The sequence below is a fragment of the Podarcis filfolensis genome, assembly GCF_964270895.1.
Source record: "Podarcis filfolensis genome assembly, chromosome: 13".
NCBI classification, from domain to species: Eukaryota; Metazoa; Chordata; class Lepidosauria; order Squamata; family Lacertidae; genus Podarcis; species Podarcis filfolensis.
In genome coordinates, this window is record NC_139615.1 from 36,400,481 (window position 1) to 36,423,085 (window position 22,605).

The following is a 22,605-nucleotide window of genomic DNA, read 5'->3' on the forward strand; positions in this document are numbered from 1 at the left end:
GTGGGAGGCCCCATTAGCTAAAGTGGTACCTCAGGTTAAGAACAGTTTCAGGTTAAGAACGGACCTCCAGAACGAATTAAGTACTTAACCCGAGGTACCACTGTACTTGGTTAAGGGTGCTGGGAATTGTAGCTCTGCATGGAGCGAACCTCCATGCAGGGAGCGAACTACAATTCCCAGGCTTCTTTTGGGGCTGTGCAAAAGGTGCCTTTAGATGTATGTTGTATATGCAGCCTGAGAGAGGTACTAGGAAGGCTTGGGCTGTCAGGGAGGAGCTGGCTGCCACCCACATTTCTTTCCCATGAGTCTTGCTTTCCACACGCTCCTTCCCCCCACCCAGGAGCCAGCCCCCCCCCCCGCCCCCAGCCAAAAGGAAGACATTCAGGACACAGGAAATCCAAGCAGCAGGCAGACATGTCTTTTTGTTTTTTAATCCTCCCCACCCACCTCCACACACAGACATCACACACACTTTCCTAGAAATCATCGCCCCCCCCCCTCCAGAGTAATGAACGCAAATAAGTTAATAATTAAGACGACAGGATCAGGTCAGACACAGGCTGTAGCTGGAGGGAAGGGAGGTAATAAATATGAAGAGAGGAAAGAGAATGAGGGAAGGGAGATTCCAGAAGGGAACTTACACCTAGCAATCCCCCCTCCCCCGAAAAAAGTATGTTCCAAAAGAACTCTACGGATCTCTCAGACGCTTATCCCAGGCTCCTCAATTAATATATCAGTCGTGATGGACTTCAGATTCAATGGATCTCCCACTCCAATCGGCAGCTGAAAGGGAAAGTGGGGCGCATGCAAAGCGGCAGATTCGGCACCTGCATCGAGGCTGCGTGCGTCTGGTATCCACAAAGCAGCGGTGAGGCCTGGCAGGCGTGGTTGGTGCCCATGTGTGTACAGACAACACGCCCTAAAACATTCCCTAGGATCCACCTGCCGTGCACACGCAGGGAATCTTTGGCAAATGCGCCGAGATGGAACAGGTTCCCCGAGGGTAGGCAGTCGAAAAGCCCTGATCTCGCAGACTGCGCTGAGGGAAGGACTCTGGAGTCTGCTGTGCGCCGCAAGGGTGCAATGGCAGCATTGGTGTGTGTGTGAGAGAGGCAGCCAAAGGCAGGTTGTAGTGACTCTAAAGCAGCACCCACAAGACCCCAGTGCCCTGACACATGTGGTAGGTATGAAGTTTTGACCACGAGGGGCCCCATCATGGCCCCTCCAGTCCACAAGGTCTGCCTGGCTGCATCTCAATAATGCTTAAAGTTTGCTTCTCCACTGTAGAAGTGCAGCAACAACGTCTCTCCCGTCCAGCAAATGGCCACGTTTGCGACGATGAACCTTGTTGACAGGGACTTCGCGGGGCAATAAGCAGAGGCAGACAAGGCAGCCTGAGGCCTGCCAATCAGCCAGGACCACACACCTTTCTTCTTGTCCAATGGGAACCATGCACATTTCCCTTGGCCAAAGGGCGGCCATCTTGGGCCTAGCGGTCCCATTGCTCCATCTCCATCTCTTCAGTAGCCAAAGTGACAAAGGTAGATTACCAGTCGCCTGTCTCCCTACGTCCGACCAGTACGAGTGAGCAGGGTGCAGACGCACGCGGTGTCGATGCGGATCCAGCGCCAGGTCACGATCTTGTCAGAATCCATGGTGAGGGCCCTCACGTACGACTGCTTGGCCTTGCACTCGGAGATCCAGTGTCGGCGGTCCACACCCCGGCAGCCACTCGCTGTGCCCCCAGCCGGGTTACACTTGGTCTCGAAGAAATATTGCTTCAGCGGGCCGGTCAGCGTCTGGACCTCGGAAAGCACCGTCACGGTTTTGGCGCGGATGTCGACGGCTGTCCGCTTGTTGGTCACCCAGACGTTGACGCTGTCGCACACCGACATTTCTCCCCGGCGGAGGGATCCGTCCAACGACCGCTTGGACCTGAGAGTCCGGTTTGCGGCCTGCGCCGGCTGGGCGCTGGAGTCCTCCATGAGGAAAAGCAAGGGCGGCTCTGCCGGTTCGCTGTTGGAAAGAGTGACACGCGGAGAAAAGAGGTCCCAGTCCCTCAGGGGGGTCTCGGCCCAGAGGACATCGGTGGCGTTGGACTGGGTACTGGCGCTGGGAAGGGGGGCAGCACGGATTATGCAGAGCAGTGGCGTGACCATGGCATGGAACAGAACAAGCATCACTCTCTGCGCGGCGGGGACCTGGGAAGACAGGGAGAGAAATGAGTTTCCAGAAATGCTGCACGCCTGCCGACAAAGGACTCGGAAAACGAGACAGATCTATGGATCCCCGTCATTATTTTCACTATTTTTAATAGATAATTTTATTATTTATTATTTTTTTCTCATGTTCTCTTTCTTTTGATTTCTCCTTTCCTTCTCTTTTCTTCCTTCTGACTTTGTTCTCTTCTAGACTAAGTAGCTGTTTTATCTCAGTAGTATATTATAAAAAAGATACTTTGTAATGGGTATATATTTTTGTATATCTTTGAATAAGTATCTTTTCTTTTTTTTTAAAAAAAAGATCAGTTTATTACCTATTGCAAGGCACTTAGAGAGAGCTTAATACAGTTGTACCTCAGGTTACAGACGCTTCAGGTTGCGTTTTTTCGGGTTATGGATGCGCCGAAACCTGGAAGTACCGGAAGGGGTTATTTCCGGGTTTTGAAATCACACTTTGCGCATGCGCAGAAGCATCGAATCGCAACCTGCGTGTGCGCAGACACGGCGATGCGGGTTGCGAATGCTGCGGGTTGCGAACGTGCCTCCCGCATGGATCACATAAATAACCCAAGCGTCCACTATACAATCAAGCGGTATAACGATTGTGTTACACAAAAGATAAATAATAAACCTCTTTAAAAATATTGCCGCAGCAACAGGTAAAAATGACACCAGCAGAGTTAAACAGTACAAACAGGCAGTGAAAATGGCAAATTAAAAATACCGGCAGAATTTGCCTTTAGGTTAGCTCAAAGCAGGGTCAGAAGTATTTTGACACCACAAAGCAACAATTGGACAGGGCACAGAGCTATTTGATGGGGTTTATGGTACAGTTGCCATATTTCAAACAGTTGCTGAGCTTCTTTTGGCAACGTTGTTGAGCTCTTCGGTAGGAACTACTGAATTCAGCAGAATAACAGAAATCACAGAGCTATACGAGAACCTCAAGGACCGCAGCGATGCAGCAATTTCAACGTGTGGTCCCCCATCCAATTTGAAACCAGACCAGACCCTGCTTAGCTTTGCAAATGTACTTGCTGCGTTACTGCTGCACCACAACAGGACTTCCTTCTGGGCAGACATGGTTAGAAACTGTACTGCCAGAAGCCTATTTGGGCAGTGAGAGACATATACCGTACTTTTCCGTGTATAACACCCCCCCCCCATGTATAAGACGCCCCCTATTTTTGGGGACTCAAAATTAAGAAAATGAGGGGATATTGCCAGGAGTTGTTGAGCTATGTGGGGGGGATTGCCCAATTTTTGAGCTTTTTTTGGGGGGTAGCATAAAGTTGTTAAGCCTTTTTTCAGAGATTGCCGAAAATTGCTCACCCATCTGCCTTACGCTGAAAGCCACAAATTGCCCGCCCTATTGCCACAGCGGCAACCAATCAACCCCAGCCTTTGCCGCAACACATCCAATAGCCGCTGACGATCTCTGGCTCGCAGCAGGAACCAATCCCACATCCCACCCTATGCACTATCCATGTATAAAAGGTAAAGGGACCCCTGACCGTTGGTCCAGTCGTGGCCGACTCTGGGGTTGCGGCGCTCATCTTGCTTTATTGGCCGAGGGAGCCGGTGTACAGCTTCCGGGTCATGTGGCCAGCATGACTAAGCCGCTTCTGGCGAACCAGAGCAGCGCACGGAAACGCCGTTTACCTTCCCGCCAGAGTGGTATCTATTTATCTACTTGCACTTTGACGTGCTTTTGAACTGCTAGGTTGGCAGGAGCAGGGGACGAGCAACAGGAGCTCACCCCGTCGCGGGGATTTGAACCACCGACCTTCTGATCAGCAAGTCCTAGGCTCTGTGGTTTAACCCACAGCACCACCTGCGTCCCTTATACATGTATAAGGCGACCCCAAATTTTGGATGTAACTTTTAAAGAAAAAAACCTCGTCTTATACATGGAAAAGTACGGTAAATTCAATTGATGGTGATGGGAGTAGATGGAGGGGATGGGAGTTACCTGTGGGTTCAATGCTTTCTTCAATCACAGCCAAGCAGATTCCAGGTTTTAATCATGACCTTCCAGGCTGGCGTCCTGCTGTGTTGCTCCCTGATGTAAGCCAGTCTGGGAAGGAGGGGATCCTTTTGTTTCTGCAGCAGGAGCTGCTTTCTGCTGCCCTGTCCCTTAATGGGTGCTGGTGCTTCCTTGCAGCTCACGTGCCCAGAAGTCTAGGCTCCTTGGGACGTCTGCAGATCTCACGCTGCATCTTTGCTTCTCCACAGGATAAGCAAGAAGGAGGGACCTTTCTCACGGAAGCAAGTGTTTCGTCTCTGTCTCGGAGGACAGGAAGATGCTCTGGGGTGTCATTCACTTGAGGGCTTGATGCTACTCACAGCATCTGGCAGAGGAGACAAAAAAACAAACTCTTCAATGGACAAGATCAGAGTAGGCAACCTAAGGCCCATGGGCCACAAACAGCCCACGGGGGTTGTTTAACCGGTCTACAAGCTGCCCCCAAACTGAGCCGCCTGCTCAGCGAGTCCCCGTGCGCTGTGCTAAACTGGCGCAGCACGGTGCAGGGACTCGCTTCTGCGGCGCCAGAAATCGCGTCTATGGAGACGCAAAAGCTGGAAATCCCGTCTATGGAGACGCAAAAGCTTGAAATCGCGGGTGGGCGCACTCACACACATGTGCAATCTGGCCCACGAAGGGATCTCTGCTTGAGTGAACTGGCCCAGGCAAGGTTAACTTTGCCGACCCCCGGACAAGATTGAGGAGTCCCAGGTTTCCTTGCAAAAATCCGCAGGGAGTTTAGTACCTTCACCTTTGCATAAAATCCCCTCTGTGACATATTCCAACCTTCCATTGTTTCAGTTGGCTGTGTACACACCATAAACACAAACTCAGGACGATACATGCTAAGAGGAAGGCATGTTTGGCAAATCCTCACCCTGATCAACTCCTGCCCGGAAATCTATGTCCCCACTGTGGAAGGACGTGTGGATCCAGAATTGGCCTCCACAGTCACTTACGGACTCATTGTTAAAACCATATTCATGGAAGACAATCTAATTCGACTACAAGTGATTGCCAAAGAAGAAGAGGGAGGCACACCATACATTTAACATGCTCTACTCCCCCCCCAAAGAATCCTGCAAACTGTTAGTTTAATTCCAAAGGGACGCGGGTGGCACTGTGGGTTAAACCACAGAGCCTAGGACTTGCCAATCAGAAGGTTGGTAGTTCGAATCCCCACAACGGGGTGAGCTCCCGTTGCTCGGTCCCTGCTCCTGCCAACCTAGCAGTTCGAAAGCACGTCAAAGTGCAAGTAGATAAATAGGTACCGCTCCGGCGGGAAGGTAAACAGCGTTTCCGTGCGCTGCTCTGGTTCGCCAGAAGCGGCTTAGTCATGCTGGCTACATAACCCGGAAGCTGTACGCCGGCTCCCTCGGCCAATAAAGCGAGATGAGCGCCACAACCCCAGAGTCGGCCACGACTAACCTAATGGTCAGGGGTCCCTTTACCTTTACCTTTTAAAGTGATGAAAGCTTCTAAATTATTGGCTTGTGAGAGCCATGCGGTCTGAAGTGGAGCAAGCAGTTCAGACCTCACACGTTGATTATCTAGTCCCTCCCAAGGTGAGCTAAGCCTGGCAGGACAGCTTACTCTATGGCAGAGCTTTCCAAACTGTGCGTCACACATTAGTGCTCTGGCTGCAGTGTGTAGGTGTGTCATGCAAACGCTCCCTGCACTCCTACCGGGGCTGGAAAATGGTTAGTTTAACCTCCGGTTTGCTAGTGTCACGAAATGATGCATATCTAAAAAATGTGTCACCAGCATGAAAAGTCTGGAAAACTCTGCTCTATGGTCTTAACCCTTTCATGCATCAAATAGAATTAAGCATGTTTGAGGCTGGTTATCCCAGTTACCTCAGGGAGGGTATGGCTGGCTGACAGGAATACTGAACAGCAGAACTACTAGGAGGTAAGGATACACTGCAACAGGTGCTCAGTGTTTTCAGAGAACCTTGCAATGTCTCTTGCCTTTTTACCGAATCCAGAAGGTTCTGGATCTCTGTCCCATGGCTAAAGCTCACTCGATCTTTCTCCTCCCCAAGAACTCAGGATGGAGACATGGTTCTACATAACACCTGCTCTGGATCCCGCCCAGTTTGCAAAGAACATAAGAATGCAAGTGCCCTTCCCAGCTCTTGTTCCTAATCCATCAGCAGCCAACATGGTGCCACGCAGATGTTCTGGACTACAGCTGCCAATCATCCTGTATAATTGGCCATGCTGCCTGAGGCCAAAACATCTGGAATGCAGCACAGTTGGCTACCTCTGCTCTAATCCACATGATAACATCAAGAACCATTTTATTTTTTTTAATGTTCCAAGGGCGCTGGAAGACACCCAAGAGATCATGCAGGACATACCCCTAATTTATGACGATTTAATTAATTTATATACCACTTATAATTGCCAAAGTGGCTACTCAGCAGTTTACAAGTATAAAACCAATTACGAAAAGAACATAAACGTGCGTAATTGAAAGACACAATAAAACGATCCTGCCAAAACATTAAAATAAACATCTGCAATTAAAAAGTGTGAGGAAACCAGTCCATTAAAGCAGTTAAAACAGGAGGTTCGGGTTAGGAGATCAGGGAAATGCTTGTTTAAACAGGTCTGTTGTCAAGAGCTGGCAGGTTGCCAATATCGATGGGGGTCTCTTGTATTTCGGCAGGGAGAGCAACTCACAACGCTGGTGCCACGAGTGATATATCCTGCCTCTGTGTTACCACAAGCTGATAATCGCCAGACCATTGCAAAACTATGTGGGTTACGTTTGTTGATCATAATCCCCCTACCAGACAATGGAATGGAGCACCACAATATGCCATACAGTAGAATGTAAAGAAGGGACACGGGTGGCGCTGTGGTCTAAACCACTGAGCCTCTTGGGCTTGCCAATCAGAAAGTCGGCGGTTCAAATCCCTGCGACGGGGTGAGTTCCCATTGCTCTGTCCCAGCTCCTACCAACCTAGCAGTTCGAAAGCACACTAGTGCAAGTAGATAAATAGGTACCACTCTGGCGGGAAAGTAAACGGCGTTTCCGTGCGCTCTGGCACTTGTCACGGTCCTCCGTCAGCCAGTAGCGTTTACCTTTATACTGAGGAAGCAGTGCTCTAGAAACTCAGATATATAAGCTAGGTGCTAAGTGGCTCCTTAAAGCAGGGTTACAGTCACCAAAACGGAAGGTCTGGTTGCCATTTTGGGGAAAGATGGCTCTAAAGTCTTATGGACTGACTGATTGATTTTCAGTGAAACATCTGGCTAGTTCAGATGACGACCTTGAGCTAGGTTAAGAGCTTTGAGAACCTAAAGAAGAAAAGCCGCTTGATCCAGAAACAGTCCACATATATATTTGGCTATTATTAATGGCGACTGCTCCTGCTCAGACTGCACAGAAAAAGCATTTTGGTTCCTGAAATTCATTCTGATCGTGCAGATAAAATATAACAGATAGAATTCTACAGGATGGGGTGTTAGTGAGTAAAAACAGTCCCGATCCAATGATCCCAGGCAGGCACCTCCAGCTGGTAGATGTGTCAGGCACCATCCTGGCGCCCAGCCATCTTCACTTGGTCCCAGGTTGTCGATAGGTAAAGGTAAAGGGACCCCTGACCATTAGGTCCAGTCGTGGCCGACTCTGGGGTTGCGGTGCTCATCTCGCTTTATTGGCCGAGGGAGCCGGCATACAGCTTCCAGGTCATGTGGCCAGCATGACTAAGCCGCTTCTGGAGAACCAGAGCAGCGCACGGAAACGCCGTTTACCTTCCCGCTGGAGCAGTACCTATTTATCTACTTGCGCTGGTGTGCTTTCGAACTGCTAGGTTGGCAGGAGCAGGGACCGAGCAACGGGAGCTCACCCCGTTGCAGGGATTCGAACCGCCGACCTTCTGATTGGCAAGTCCTAGGCTCTGTGGTTTAACCCACAGTGCTACCCGCGTCCTAAGTTGTCGATAGCCAGGCGCAAAATGCGCCTGGCGCCTGGCTAATTTCAAACACTGGGTAGAAGCTACAACAATATGTTGCTCTGTAACCTTGCTCTCGAATAGGAGAGTCATCATTCAAGGTCCGAGCAAATCAACCATACATACTCTCCTTAGGATACTGCTAGAAAGGGCAAAAAATGTCCCTGAATTCCTGTTATCGTATTGACCATGCCTCTGACCTACAGGCTGCAGCTCCCGGGCCCTCTTACTAAAGTAACTTTCCTTTCTTCCATCATTCTGCCCAGACACTGAGGTCCAGCGCCGAGGGCCTTCTGGCAGTTCCCTTGCTGCAAGAAGCCAAGTTACAGGGAACCAGGCAGAGGGCCTTCTCGGTAGTGGCACCCGCCCTGTGGAACGCCCTCCCACCAGATGTCAAAGAGAAAAATAACTGCCAAACTTTTAGAAGACATCTGAAGGCAGCCCTGTTTAGGGAAGCTTTTAATGTGTAATAGATTATTGTATTTTAGTGTTTTGTTGGAAGCCGCCCAGAGTGGCTGGGGAAACCCAGCCAGATGGCGGGGTATAAATAATAAATTATTATTATTATTATTATTATTTAACCCTAGGGGAAAGTGTTTCCTTTTGCTTCCTTTGTTTTTATGGTGTTCCAGATTTGTTTCTGTACTTCTTCAGACTTGAGGGTTCCCGCACCTTGCTTCTTAGTGGCCCTGCTCTGGGAACAACACCAAGGACTGGGGAAAGGACTCTGGTAGCCAGTGTTCTCTGGCTTAGAGCAGGGCGAGCCTAGGGCTCATGGATTCCCTGGAAGGGGAGTGGTGCCTAGTGGCTAAGCAGACAACAACTGGTAAATCTAATTCCAGGGTCCCCTTCAAAAAGCATGTCTCTTGAACTGAAATTTGAGAGAACTGAAATTCATTTCCACCTCTTGGAACTGGAATGCTGTGATGCTGAGCTGTCCCTGAAGTCTAAGCTCATGCCACAAGCAACCCACTTCCACCCAAAGACTGGCTCAGTGGTAGAGCCTCTGCTTTGCATGCAGAAGGTTGCAGGTTCGATCCCAGGCGTCTCTGGTGTAAGGGTGTGAGAGAAAAAAGTAAAGGGAAACGTAAAGGACCCCTGGACGGTTAAGTCCAGTCAAAGGCGACTATGGGGTTGCAGCGCTCATCTCGCTTTCAGGCCAAGGGAGCCGGCATTTGTCCACAGACGGTTTTCCGGGTCATGTGGCCAGCATGTCTAAAGCGCTTCTGGCACAAAGGAACACCGTGATGGCAGCCAGAGTGCATGGAAACGCCAATTACCTTCCTGCCGCAGTGGTACCTATTTATCTACTTGCACTGGTGTGCTTTTGAACTGCTAGGTTGGCAGGAGCTGGGACTGAGCAATGGGAGCTCACTCTGTCGTAAGGATTCAAACTGCTGACCAAGCAAGTCCAAGAGGCTCAGTGGTTTAGACTGAGGGAACCACTGCCTGGAACCCCTGGATAACTGCAGCCAGCCAGGCCAATGGTCTGATTCCATCTTAAGCCAGCTCCCGGGTGGAGATAGAGGCTTACGAAACACCTTTTTAACTCAAACGCTCGCCGCCGCCCCATCCCACCCCAGGGGCAGCTGGGAAACATCGGGTGACGCCTGCGAATCCTGCAGCTGCTGCCGGGAGCCAGGGGAATGGGATCCAGATGTAGCAACATCTGGGAAGGACAGCCACGTGGGGGATGGGGTTGGGAGGATAGCTAATCCCTCTCGCCTTTGAAACTGACACTGATGGAGCTCTAACTCCCCCCCCCCCCCGCTCTCCCTTTCTTCCCCCCACCCCCACCCCCTGCCATCCTTCAGCAGCCAATCTTGGCTGAGCTGAATCTATATCCCTTTACCTTCCTCACCCCTGCCATTCATCCTGGAGGGGACACAGGAGAATGGGGTGGAGTGGGGGGCAGGGAGGGATAGGGACTAGGAGGCGATTGGGGAATAAGCCGTCTCTTTGCCTGTGAAGGACTGGGAGAGACCGCATGGAACGGGGTTACGGGGATCAGGCTGTGTGAGACACAAACAAGACATACTGCACTGGCATCTCCTGAACTCCCACATCCAGAGAAAGGCATGGGCAGACTAAGGGGAGCCAGAAAGGAATTGGGACGCAATTAGGGCCCCATACAGTGGAGGTTTGTCTGTTAGGGCAGATGGGACAATGATGACCCACAACCTCAGCCAGCACCCAACTGACTGGCCTCCTTACATCCTGTCCATGGGGTGGCACCAGCTGCCCCCTTCTTTCTCCTTAGCCTTAGTGTTGCCACTATAGAGCTCAGCCTGGATAGCTCAGTTGGTTAGAGCACAGTGTTGATAATGCCAAGCTTGCAGGTTCGATCCCTGTAGGGGACATCTGCCATATTTCTGCATTGCAGAGGGTTGAATTAGATCATGCGTAGGCAAACTAAGGCCCGAGGCTGGATCCGGCCCAATCGCCTTCTAAATCTGGCCTGTGGACGGTCCGGGAATCAGCGTGTTTTTACATGAGTAGAATGTGTCCTTTTATTTAAAATGCATCTCTGGGTTATTTGTGGGGCATAGGAATTCGTTCATTTCCCCCCAAAAAATATAGTCTGGCCTCCCACAAGGTCTGAGGGACAGTGGACTGAAAACGTTTGCTGACCCCTGAACTAGATGATCCTCAGGGTCCCTTACAACTCTACAATTCTATGATCTATAAACTCAGCAAGGAGGAAGAGGATGGGGGCAAATCTGTGATGGGCTGGCTCGACTCTGGTGCCACTCTGGTCCTCCATCTTTTGCACACACACCCCGATCACAAAGGGCTATGGAAACGGGTACAGAGGAGAGCAACCAAAATGATCGAATGTGTGGAAACCAAGCCTTAAGCTTGAGGGAGATAGATATGTTTAGCCTAGAAAAGAGGAGACTGAGAGGAGGAGACATGATAAGTAAAGGTAAAGGGACCCCTGACCATTAGGTTCAGTCATGGCCAACTCTGTGGTTGCGGCGCTCATCTCGCTTTATTGGCCGAGGGAGCCGGCGTACAGCTTCCGGGTCATGTGGCCAGCATGACTAAGCTGCTTCTGGCGAACTGGAGCAGCGCACGGAAAAGCCGTTTACCTTCCCACCGGAGCGGTACCTATTTATCTAATTGCACTTTGACGTGCTTTCGAACTGCTAGGTTGGCAGGAGCAGGGACCGAGCAACAGGAGCTCACCCCTTTGCGGGGATTCGAACCGCCAACCTTCTGATCGGCAAGTCCTAGGCTCTGTGGTTTAACCCACAGCGCCACCTGCGATCTTCAAATACCTTAAGAGCTGCCACGTGGAAGATGGAGTAAGCTTGTTTTCTGCTGCTCCAGAGTGCAGGACCCCAACCTATGGCTTCAAGTCACGGAGATCAAGATCAGGAAGAACTTTCTGGTGCTAAGAGCTGTTCTGACAGTGCAACGGTCTCCCTCGGGAGGTTGTGGACTCTCCTCCCTTGGAGGTTTCTAAGCAGAGGTTGGACGGCCATCTGTCATGGATGCCTTAGCTGAGATTCCTGCATTGCAGGGGGCGGGTTGGGCTAGATGACCCTCGGGTCCCTTCCAACCCTATAATTCTACGATTATAGAACTCCTGGTTTCCCTACCAAGGGGAAGGAAGAAAAGAAGGGGCTACAAGCTCAAGGGTCTCCAGGAACAAACTGGAATCCAAACAGGTTAGGGCAGAGGGATGGGGGATTGAGCCCCCTTGGAGTGGGGGAGAACGGTGTTGTTTCATGGCTGGGCAGCCTGGGGAAAAGGACTCTGGAAGCCATTTTTCTCTGGCTTAGGGCAGGGCGAGGCTTGGGCTCCTGGCTTCCCTGGCAGGGGAGTGGTGCCTAGTGGCTAAGCAAACAACTCTGAAGAGAGTTAAGCCCGACCCTTGGGCTATTGGCAGAAGCATCTATCTGTTCTCCCCCCCACAGTGCCCAGTGCCCGTGACCTCTCCCCCTCCCGTGCGGAAGAGGGGGAGGCAGGTTGTGGGTGCTGCTGCTGTGCGAAGCTGCAGGCAGTCAGCGCAGGGGAACCAGCCCCTGCTCCGAGGAGGTATGCGTAGCTTAGCACCGGGCAGGCTGCGACCTGCCACCTTGCAGCGCGAGCACCAAGCAGGAAGCAGCAAGCTGCGGCTTTGTGGAGGATGCCCAGAGTTCTGGCCCGCAGCTCCCGCAGAGGGGGCTCCTGGTGTCCCATTCATTATTTCCTCTCCCTCGGTGGGGCGGCTCGGCCTTCTTTTGCCCACACCCAAAAGCAGCAGCAGATCAGCTTCTGCAGCAAGGCAGCCCCAAGCTCTCTGTGCAAGACAATCCAGTTCCCGCAGCATGGCAATTGCTGGGTTTTTGGTTTGTTTGTTTTTTTGCCTTTCCCCTTCCTATTTCTAAAATCAAAGCTTCGCCCCCACCTCTGTCACACATGTATGTAGGCTTGTGGAGAAGGAGGAAAGGGGGTGAACAATGAGAAGCGGGTTGTATAGGACCTGCAAGTACCGTATTTTTCACTCTATAAGACGCACCAGACCATAAGATGCACCTAGTTTTTGGAGGAGGAAAGCAAGAAAAAAAATATTCTGAATCTCAGAAGCCAGAACAGCAAGAGGGATCGCTGCGCAGCGAAAGCAGCGATCCCTCTTGCTGTTCTGGCTTCTGGGATAGCTGCGCAGCCTGCATTCGCTCCATAAGACGCACACACATTTCCCCTTACTTTTTAGGAGGGAAAAAGTGAGTCTTATAGAGCAAAAAATACGGTCGTACTCCAGGGGGAGACAAGAAGCAGCATGCAAAGTGCTGAAGCCCTCCTGTATGACTACTGCCCACAACCCAAGCCCTGACTCTGCCCCCCGTGCATGAGGAGTAGAAACTTGCATTTGCTAAAGTGAAAGCCAGGATTCTGAGGCCTGTGTGGATCCTTGGCGCAGGCACCCTAAGACCTGGTGAAATGCAGACTTTTGTTTAAATTAACCCTTTTAACCCAGGAGGTCCAGAATTCTCCCCATCCCCACAAACCTCCGCACCGAAGCCACCTTTCCGCCCCATCTCCCCTCCAGGAGATTTTACAGCCTTGCCTAGTTGGCAGCTCTGAACCATAAAGCGCCCGGGAGTGCGAAAACATCGCAGCACCTGCCCCCATTCCTCTCTCCTACTGAAGGCGTTAGCAACACTTGGATGCCTCGCCCTGTCAATCAAGCAGCTCTGAATTCACCCTGAAGTGAAAGCAGATGCCTTGGTGCGATTGCTGCCCCAGGAAACCAAGTCTTGAAGCTGGAGGGAACCGGCGTACTTCAGAACCTGAGGGTGCTCTTGGGACAAAAGGCCGCGGAGAGGAAGGCCTCTCAGCCTTTGGATCGCGTGACTAAAGAATCTCCCAGAGACTTGGGCTAAGAGGAGATCCGATTTGTTCCAGAGAACCCAGGCGTCCTGACATCTTTTTGACCCTCGAAAAGAATTCAGATAGCTTCTACCTACTAAGCCAGTGACTGTGGAGAACCATTTTCCCTCTGGAGGGTTGCTTTTGTGTGTGTATGTGTGTGTAGCAGGTAAGCGACTACTAGGTGAAGCCCAGGCTGGTGACGGGTGGAGCCACAGCTGATGATGAGCACAGACAAAAGTGTTCTGGATTAACTAATCCACAATAAAAACAGCTCAGCTACTCTTCTGGAAAGCCAGTGAAAGTAATTCCTTTCTTCACTTTGATCTGCAACACACACAAACATAGATATATGGCAGAAACCTACTAATCCGTTGTCAGACAGCTGGGGTGGAGAGCTTCTTTTCCCCAAGCCTTACAGCAAGGGTTTTGTGTGTGTGGTTGTTGCTTTTTATTGTCTTGTTTTATCACATAAAATACTGCCTCTTCCAAATGTTCCCAAAGGAGGGAACAGGAAGGAAGGAATTCAGAGAGAAGAATGGAGGCTGCAGGTTGCCTGCCTGGGATTTAAGGAGGGCTTTTTTCCCCAGCTGGAACTTGCTGGAACTCAGTGTTGGCACCACAAGGGAGGAATTCACGATGAGTTCGGTCACCTCTTTTTCTAGAAAAATAGAGCTGGCTTTAAGCTATGAGGTTGGGCACACAGGAACCTAAGCCACTAGGCTGGGTAATTCACAGGTGCCAACTCTTAGGAGCTGAGCTCCCTTCAGCCCCCCCCAAATATTTAAGGGGCAAGCCCCCCCAAGTTGATGGGTATTGCCATTCAAATGCTGTGTGCACCCCATGTCTTGTGATTGATTATGTGGGGCTCCCAATATTTTATTCAAGTTGGCATCCCTGCTACTGTGATCACTCAGAGCAAATTAACCCACAAGCCATTGGGGCTGTGTAGACTGTGTAGACGGGGAAGCGGGTGGCACTGTGGTCTAAACCACAGAGCCTAAGGCTTGCTGATCTGAAGGCTGGTGGTTCGAATCCCCACGACGGGGTGAGCTCCCGTTGCTCGGTCCCAACTCCTGCCAACCTAGCAATTTGAAAGCATGTCAAAGTGCAAGTAGATAAATAGGTACCACTCCGGCAGGAAGGTAAACGGCATTTCCGTGCGCTGCTCTGGTTTGCCAGAAGCGGCTTAGTCATGCTGGCCACATGACCCAGAAGCTGTACGCCAGCTCCCTCGGCCAGTAAAGCGAGATGAGCACCATAACCCCAGAGTCGTCCGCGACTGGACCTAACGGTCAGGGGTCCCTTTACCTAGACTTTTAACACCTGAAAGCACAACTCAATTGCTTGCTTCCCCCTCCATTTCTATCAAAGCTGCTTTGATGGGAAAACACATCAAAAGGCAGTATTTCGTAAGAAACTGCAGGACAGAAACCGGATAGATACAGAGCGTGGCTAACACCCCGTGTACTATTAGGATTGCCACATTTCCCCAGACATTTCAGCATTTTCCACCCGGACACCGTTTCCGACTGCCATATTCTGGCTATGTCCAGGAAATCCCAGAAGTATTGACAGCTCTATGTACTACGCTTCCCAAACCAGTGGTGGGGGGAGGCACTGGATGCCGGGTAAACAGGACTGTGTACACAGCCTGGTTCTCTGCTGATGTATCAGGATCCAGTCTTCCATCCCAGCCTGACCTAAGCTGGATTGCAGCAGCAGCAGCATTGCCCCCTAACAAAGATATGGTAAAACAAGAACAAGAACAAGAAGAATGTATGTTTGGGCTAAATGTGGTGCTGGGGCCTGACATACTGAAGACTAGGCCTTATTCAGAAAAGAATCATAACGAGTCATAATACTCAGTTCCCACACTGTTGGGACCTACTCCTGGGCAGTGGCGTAGCGTGGGATGTCAGCACCCGGGGCAAGGCAAGTAATTTGCGCCCCCTAACCCATGGATTTGCGCCCCCTAACCCGTGGATTTGCGCCCCCTAACCCCAACCCCCAGATGTTGCGCCCAGTGCGGCCGGCCCCCCCTGCACCCCCCACGCTACGCCACTGCTCCTGGGGACCCCTTTTAGGACAAGAAGGCAATTTTCAGACTATTATTATTATTATTATTATTATTATTATTATTACTACTATTAATTGAATTTATATACTGCCCTATACCCGGGGGTCTCAGGGAGGTTCACAAAATAAAATCAAGATATAAAACCACAAGATACATAATAAAAAATAAAAACAACAAACCAGTAGCCCCCCGCCCCAAAGAAAACACATTTTAAAAAGGCATGGGATGCAAATCAGATCAACCAAAGGCCTGGTTAAAAAGGAACATTTTTGCCTGGCACCTAAAGGTGTGTAATGAAGGTGCCAGGCGAACTTCCTTGGGGAGAGCATTCCATGTGTTTATTCCCTATGAGCATCTATTTTCTCAGACAACTCGCTGATTCTACCGGCTATTACGATATACAAGAAAATGAGTCTACAAAGCTACAAATCCTCCTGTGCATCTCTGTGTGGGAGAGATGTTCAAACTCTTGTACGGCATCTGTTCTAACTCCTGTCCCAGTCACAAAAGCTTAGGTCTTGGCTGTGTAACTCTGGGAAACAGGACGGAGGGTAGAGGAAATTTTAGGCTCGAAGGCACAAGATGCAGCCACCTTGCTGAAGCTAAGCAGGGCCAGGCCAGGTCAGTACCTGGATGGGAGACTTCTTGAAAATGCCATGTTGGCCAGCGGTGGAGCTGGCACCTGTAATTCTTGCCTCTACAGTCCGAGAGTAAATTTTAGTTATATGGGATAAGAAACCACTACCTTGCTGAAGCTAAGCAGGTCTGGGTCTGGTCTGTGCCTGGATGGGAGACAGCCCGGGACCTACATGTACGTCTTGGGACCCACGACTGGAGAACTGTTAGAAAATAACCAAACAGTGCAATGATATCTGGAGATTGAGGAGCTGACTGGTATGTTCTTCATCATTTCTCTTGCCCACCTTGCTCAGGAGCAGCAGTTAAACAGTATTTGATTGCACCAGGAGCCCGCCTCATCCCAGGTAAGCCCTGGACGGAGATTGCTGAGATCCGAACACGCTGGCCTTTAACCCCTCTCCCAAGGCTAGCAATCTGGGTGGTTCCTTCCTAGTGGGATTTCTGCTTTTCAAAGGTCAAGATTCTAATCCACCTTTCCTGGGTTCTGCGACTCTGGGAGAAAAGGGTCGAGTTTGTGTGTGTTTGTGTAAGGGGGTGACCCTGGCTTCCCTGTGCGTTGCATCACCCTCTTTTCCAGGGAACCCAGGCGTCCTGCTTTCCATCACCAGCAGGTAATCCAAACCAGGCGGGTGAAGGGGCGAACATGCAAGGGATATTTCCGCCTTTCCGTTCGTTCGTCTTCTCTCCAGCTGGTTTCCATCTAGCCCAACTCGTAGGCAAATATGTGAGCGTGTGTGTGTGTGTGTGTGTGTGTGTCTGTAAGGTGGCATATTTCCCTTGACCATGAACTTGTCCTCCCCTCCCCCTTTACCTGGGTGGGATGGACGGGCAGCAAAGTGGGGGCCAAAAACCCCTGAAGGGCTTCAGAGGTGCCCGGACTCCTGGGTTCTTTCTGAGGGGAGTGAGGTCTAATGTTGAGTGGGTTGTGTGTGTGTGAGAGAGGGGGAGAGTTAGGGCAATCCTGGATGCCTGGGTTCTCTGGAGTAACAGTCCATTGAGCTAGCATGCTGGAATCCCGGACGCCTGGGTCCTAGGCAGAAAGGTGCGTGCGTGTTGTGCTGGGAGGGGGAGGGCTGGAATCTCGGGCGCCTGGGTTCTTTGGGAGGGAGGTCAAGTCTAGTGAGGGAATGGGATCTTGAAGCTGGATTCCCCCAGCTTAGGAAACTGGCTTCCTTACGAGTAACCAAGGCTAGCTCTCTCTTGCCCATTTGCCTCCTTACCTTTACGGCGTCCTCGCTGCGCCCCGGGCCATCCTCCTCCTGCCCCTTGGCATCGGGGGTGAGGGGGGCACCCCTCCTCCTCCTCTCCCAGCCAGGCGGGCGCCTTCAGGTTTCCACACGCCCAAGGGGAGCCGCTGACCGTCGGGATCCCATTCCCCGCTTTGCTGTTCAAGCGAGCGCAAAGGCTGCTGGAGACGACTTGGAGATTGGAAGGGGGGGGTGGAGAGAGGGAGAGGGAGGCTCCTCCGCTCCCCCAAATGGGGGGAGAAGGGGACGGGACGGCGCGGAGAGCAGGGAAAGACCCAGGTGGAGGAGGACCGGAGGAACTGGTTTGGAGGTGCCGGAGAAGGAAGGAAGGAAGGAAAGAAAGAAAGAAAGTGAAGATCGGCAGAAGGAGGGAGCGGGGTGTTGGAATCTAGACGGAGGGGAGACCGTCGAGGCTGCGCTGCGCTCTTCTTCCCGCTTCTGGAGGCTTCCCTCCTCCCTGCAGCTTGCCCGGTCTTGCCCTCCCCGACGCCCGCCTCTCGCGCCGCGCTCGCTCTCCGAAAGGGCCCGCCAGGCGCCCGTCGAGGCGCAGACGTGACCTGGCCCCGCGCATGCCCGCCTTCCGAGACGGCGTCTTTCACCGCGGACTAGTCTCCCGCCCAGAGGGTTTCCTCGAACTCCCGGCGCCAGGGCTGGGGGGGGGGGGAGGAAGTCCGAGAAGAGACCCCCACCCCCCTCGGGGACCCCGTCGAGGCATCTAAGCTGATGTCCTCCTTCATCTTTCGTCGCCACGTCGGGGCTCGGTTTTCCGAGAGAGAGCCCTTGAAATCTGCAAGAGGAGAGGGCAAAGGAAGGAAAGAAAAAAACCCAGCCTGGGAGATCGCCGTCGGTTAGAGCACCATGGTGCTGAAAAGGCCAAGGTTGCAGGTTCGATCCCCACGTGGGACCGCTGCAGGCTAAGTTGGGTCCTTTCCAACGTTACAATTCTGTGGTCCAGAAGGCGAGCTGAGCCAGCAACAGCTTCGACGACCAGAAAGGGCATTTCCTACAGTGACACCCAAACCCCGATTTGGGAATGCCAGCACAGTGTTGATAGCAGTTAAGGTTTTGGATTCGGAGCCTGAGGACCGAGGTTCGAATCCCTGCTCAGCCATGGGTTTGGGCCGGCCGCTTGCTCTCATCCTGACCTACCTCACAGGGTTGTTGTGAGGACGATATGGGGAGGAGGAGAATGACGTATGCCGCCTCGAGCTCCTTTTGGGGGTACAAATGTAAATGAATACAGAGAAGCCTGCAATGCTGGCCGTTTGCGCCCCCCCTCAGGGACAGCTGTGGGCAGGATTCCTGCATTGCAGGGGGTTGGACTAGATGACCCTCGGGTCCCTTCCAACTCTACAATTCTATGAATCGATGATTCCGTGGCTTCCAATATAATGTGCAACCTAGGCAGCGGCTGCTTCCTCGCAACCAAATCTAAGAAAGGAAAGATAAGGAATACGAACTGGTTTATTATGGTGTGGGCTTTTGTGGGCCAGAATTGACTTCATCAGATGTGTGGAGCAATATGTACTCAGTTAGGAAACAGAGTTTGTGCCCATGTGCCCCTGAAATGTACAGGGCACAATCGGTGCCAGTTCTGTGTAAAGCTTACATGTTCTGTGCGTACCTTGTATGCATTCAGGCTTCGCATTAGAACTGACGCAGCCTGTGCCTTGTGCATTTCAGCGCCATCTGACCTCCGCAGTTGACAGTGTTTGCCTCTGTACCCAAGTGTGCGCAGCACATAGCTAGGGACACATTTTATGCCAGGGCTGCGTAACCTGTGGCTTTCCAGGTTTTGCTGGACGGCAGCTGCCATCATCTCCGATCATAGGCCATGCTGGCTGGATCTGGGAGTTTGCGGGAGTTTGGCCACAAGTTCCCGCACCCTCAGGCTTAATGCATCTGAGGCAGAATGGCCGGCCCTACCGTTGGGGTGAGACAGCCGCCTCAGGCAGCTAGCTGATTTTGGGTGCCTATGAAAGGGCGGCAAATAGTTACTTACAGTGCTATCCTAGGCAGAAACAAGTGTCGCTGAGTTCAATTAGACTTACTTCCAGATGAGTGTGTATAGGTTTGCAGCCTGAATTTATTATTGTTGCATTTGTACTCCCAGGGAGAGGTGTGGTTTCCTGCCACAGGGGGTCAACATAACTTGGCCACCCAGGGGTATTATGCAATATTGCTAGGGGACAGTGCAGTGGGGAGGGCAAAATTGGGCAGAGAGAATGCCGCCCTGCCAAGTACAGCAAAATGTCTCCGATCAGTCCTGTTAGAAGGGGCTGTGATTCTTGAAATTTTATGTCCTGTTCTAGCGCTCTCCATTCCTCATTTTTCCAATCTGAAATTCAGTTCTTTACATTTTGCAGCAGTTACCCCTCCCCAAAAGTTTTCATGCCACTCTCTTTTCATAAACACATTTTCGTATGCCGTCTTCATTCAATATATTCATTTCCACGCACACTTTCCTCTCCAGCATATTCATTTTTGTGAACTTTGGCTGATCAGAGAACTGCCTCACAAATTGCAGACGAGTGCAAATTTTTGAAGGATGGTGGTGTTTCGGTCTTCAAATTATTTCAGAAAGTGTGAATTGGATCAATTCGGCTTCAAATACAGATGGAATCGAATTTGTCCTCCATTCCTTTGTAGGGAGTAAGGCTGCAATCCTAAACCCACAGACCTTGGAAGCAAATCCCACTGTATTCAATAGGTACTTCTGCATCGGCATGGCTAGGATTGCGCAGCATACTTAAGTCATCAGATAAGAAAGATAACAATATATGAACGTATCAGAGCAATTCTAAGCATATTTTATTCAGAAGCTTTGCTGTGTTCAATGAGATTTTACTCCTGCAATAAGGGTGTTTAGGTTTGTAGTCTTTATCTATTAGTCTTAAGTGCCAGAAGACTGTGTGTTTGATGTAACAACTCAAACATGGCTACACCTCTGGAATTTGAGACCTAAAGAAGTTTCTCAGCTTCTGTAATGTGAATGTAAAATTTACACACGCTGCCATGTGCATTTGATTTGAACGTTGGCTTTCTTTTCTCACTTCCATTAAAAACATTCAAGGTAGTGAAAAAGCAATCACACAGAAGGGGTGGGAACTGGGGACAGCGGCCTCGCGGCAAATCAGGTGACGGCAAAGTGATTTTTCAAGTGATCATCCCAGGGCTGGCCCTATCATCGGACAGAGTGAGGCCGTCGCCTCAGGCGGCTGATTTGGAGTATCACAAAAAAGGCATCATGAACGTATTCTTTTTTTCTTTCCTTTTTTCCCCGGAAAGGGCATTTAATTTGTTCTGATTGTCCCTGGTGGGACTTTGTTCTACCTTAGGCAGCCAAAATCTCTGGATCGTTCGTAAAATATGTCACACTTTTAATCTTCCTCATCACACTTTGCTCACATTTTAACCAATGTGCTATCCTGCCTGGGTCATAACTGCATGATTTATGCCCTTGCTGTGGAACCATCTGCAAAGAGCCATCTTCAATCATTATAGCCTGAAATCGACCCATTGACTTGCAATTGTTGACACCTGCATCTTCACCTCCTCCCACCCACAACATTGCAATTCATTCATTCATGGTAATGCCCTACCTTTTCTCCCAAGAGTTCAAGTTTCTACTCCTCCCCCTGCCACATTTTATTCTCACAACAGCCCCGTGCAGTAGACTTGACAGATAATTATTGACCCGGTTATTTTCATGTCTGAGTGGGTTTCCCCTGCCCTAACCACTATACCACACTGTCTCTCAACTTAAAACCACCCTCCTCTTTGATTTACAACTTCTTGGAAGTCACCCAGAGCTGCCACTCTCATTTCTAGCTCTGCTAGTCACCTAGCAAAATTGTGATAGAGGCACAATTTGATAACAGGACTTTTTGGCGCTTTCAAATGACCTGTTTATTGAGCATTCATCCTGATTCATTTGCAGGGAGAGTAGATGATGTTTTGCGTTGCTGTTACCTGCGTTGAACCATAGGTGGAGTGTTCCGGAAGGCCTGCAGATGCCATCTTGGTAGCCAAGGTAACCCCAAAACTAATTGGCAGCTGCTGCAGGAATGAACTCATATACGTCTGTATTCATTTGCTTTGATATGTGCTAATTGGCGTGCTTTGATGCTTTGCTTATCTGTGCACCTTGGGGTGCTACGCTTTTGGCCCAGAGAAGGGAGCTATCTGTAAACTTTGTATAGTTGCCTCATGGGTGAGGTGGACGGATGAGAAGTTCTGGCCAAGCTGGCATAAGATGCTTTTTGTATATGTAATTAATATGCATTTTCATACCCTCCAAGTGTCCATATTTTCCAGGGACAGTCCCAGATTTACACAGACTGTCCTGGTTTCTGATATTATCCCGGAATGTCCCGGTTTTCCTTAGGACAGAGGTGCCCAATTTTTTCCCAAAAAGAGCCAGATTTGATGAAGTGAACATGAGTGAGGACCCACCAAAGATGTTGACCTTTTTTTTAGGATTGAAGTTGTTGAGCTGCTACGGGGGCCAGATTAAACCAACTGGCAGGCCGAATAAGGCCCCCAAAAGGGACTTTGGACATGCCTGCGTTAGGGCATCCCTATTTTCACCTGAGAAATTATTTTGGAGGATATAGAGTTATGCAACTTCTGAGCCAAGGAGATGAGTAACTGTACAACCTTTAGAAGACATCTGAAGGCAGCTCTGTATAGGGAAGTTTTTAAATGTTTAATATATGTTTTTTTAATATGTTGGAAGCCACTCAGAATGGCTGGGGCAACCCAGTCAGATGGCCAGGGTATTATTATTATTTTATTAGTATTATTAATATGCAACAGGACATCCCTAGGGGGGCGCGGGTGGCACTGTGGGTTAAACCACAGAGCCTAGGACTTGCCGATCAGAAGGTCGGTGGTTCGAATCCCCGCGACGGGGTGAGCTCTCATTGCTCGGTCCCTGCTCCTGCCAACTTAGCAGTTCAAAAGCACGTCAAAGTGCAAGTAGATGAATAGGTACTGCTCTGGCGGAAAGGTAAACGGCGTTTCCGTGTGCTGCTCTGGTTCACCAGAAGTGGCTTAGTCATGCTGGC

At 50.6% G+C, this 22,605-nt stretch overlaps 1 protein-coding gene across 1 annotated transcript; it reads right to left on the reverse strand.

The window, feature by feature from the left end:
- Positions 1–414: 414 nt before the first annotated feature.
- On the reverse strand, positions 415–22,363 carry LOC310748086 (neurotrophin-4-like). Its single transcript, XM_083583633.1, has 3 exons — positions 17,510–22,363; positions 4,195–4,573; positions 415–2,201 (listed from the first exon to the last, which is right to left on the reverse strand). The coding sequence occupies exon 3, from the start codon at positions 2,178–2,180 to the stop codon at positions 1,566–1,568; it is 615 nt and encodes a 204-aa protein (XP_083439759.1). The 5' UTR covers positions 2,181–2,201; positions 4,195–4,573; positions 17,510–22,363; the 3' UTR covers positions 415–1,565.
- Between the last annotated feature and the right edge of the window lie 242 nt (positions 22,364–22,605).

What these genes read in the sequence shown, in the direction of transcription:
- LOC310748086 (XM_083583633.1), bottom strand. Translation starts at nt 2,180, where the DNA reads ATGCTTGTTCTGTTCCATGCCATGGTCACGCCACTGCTCTGCATAATC.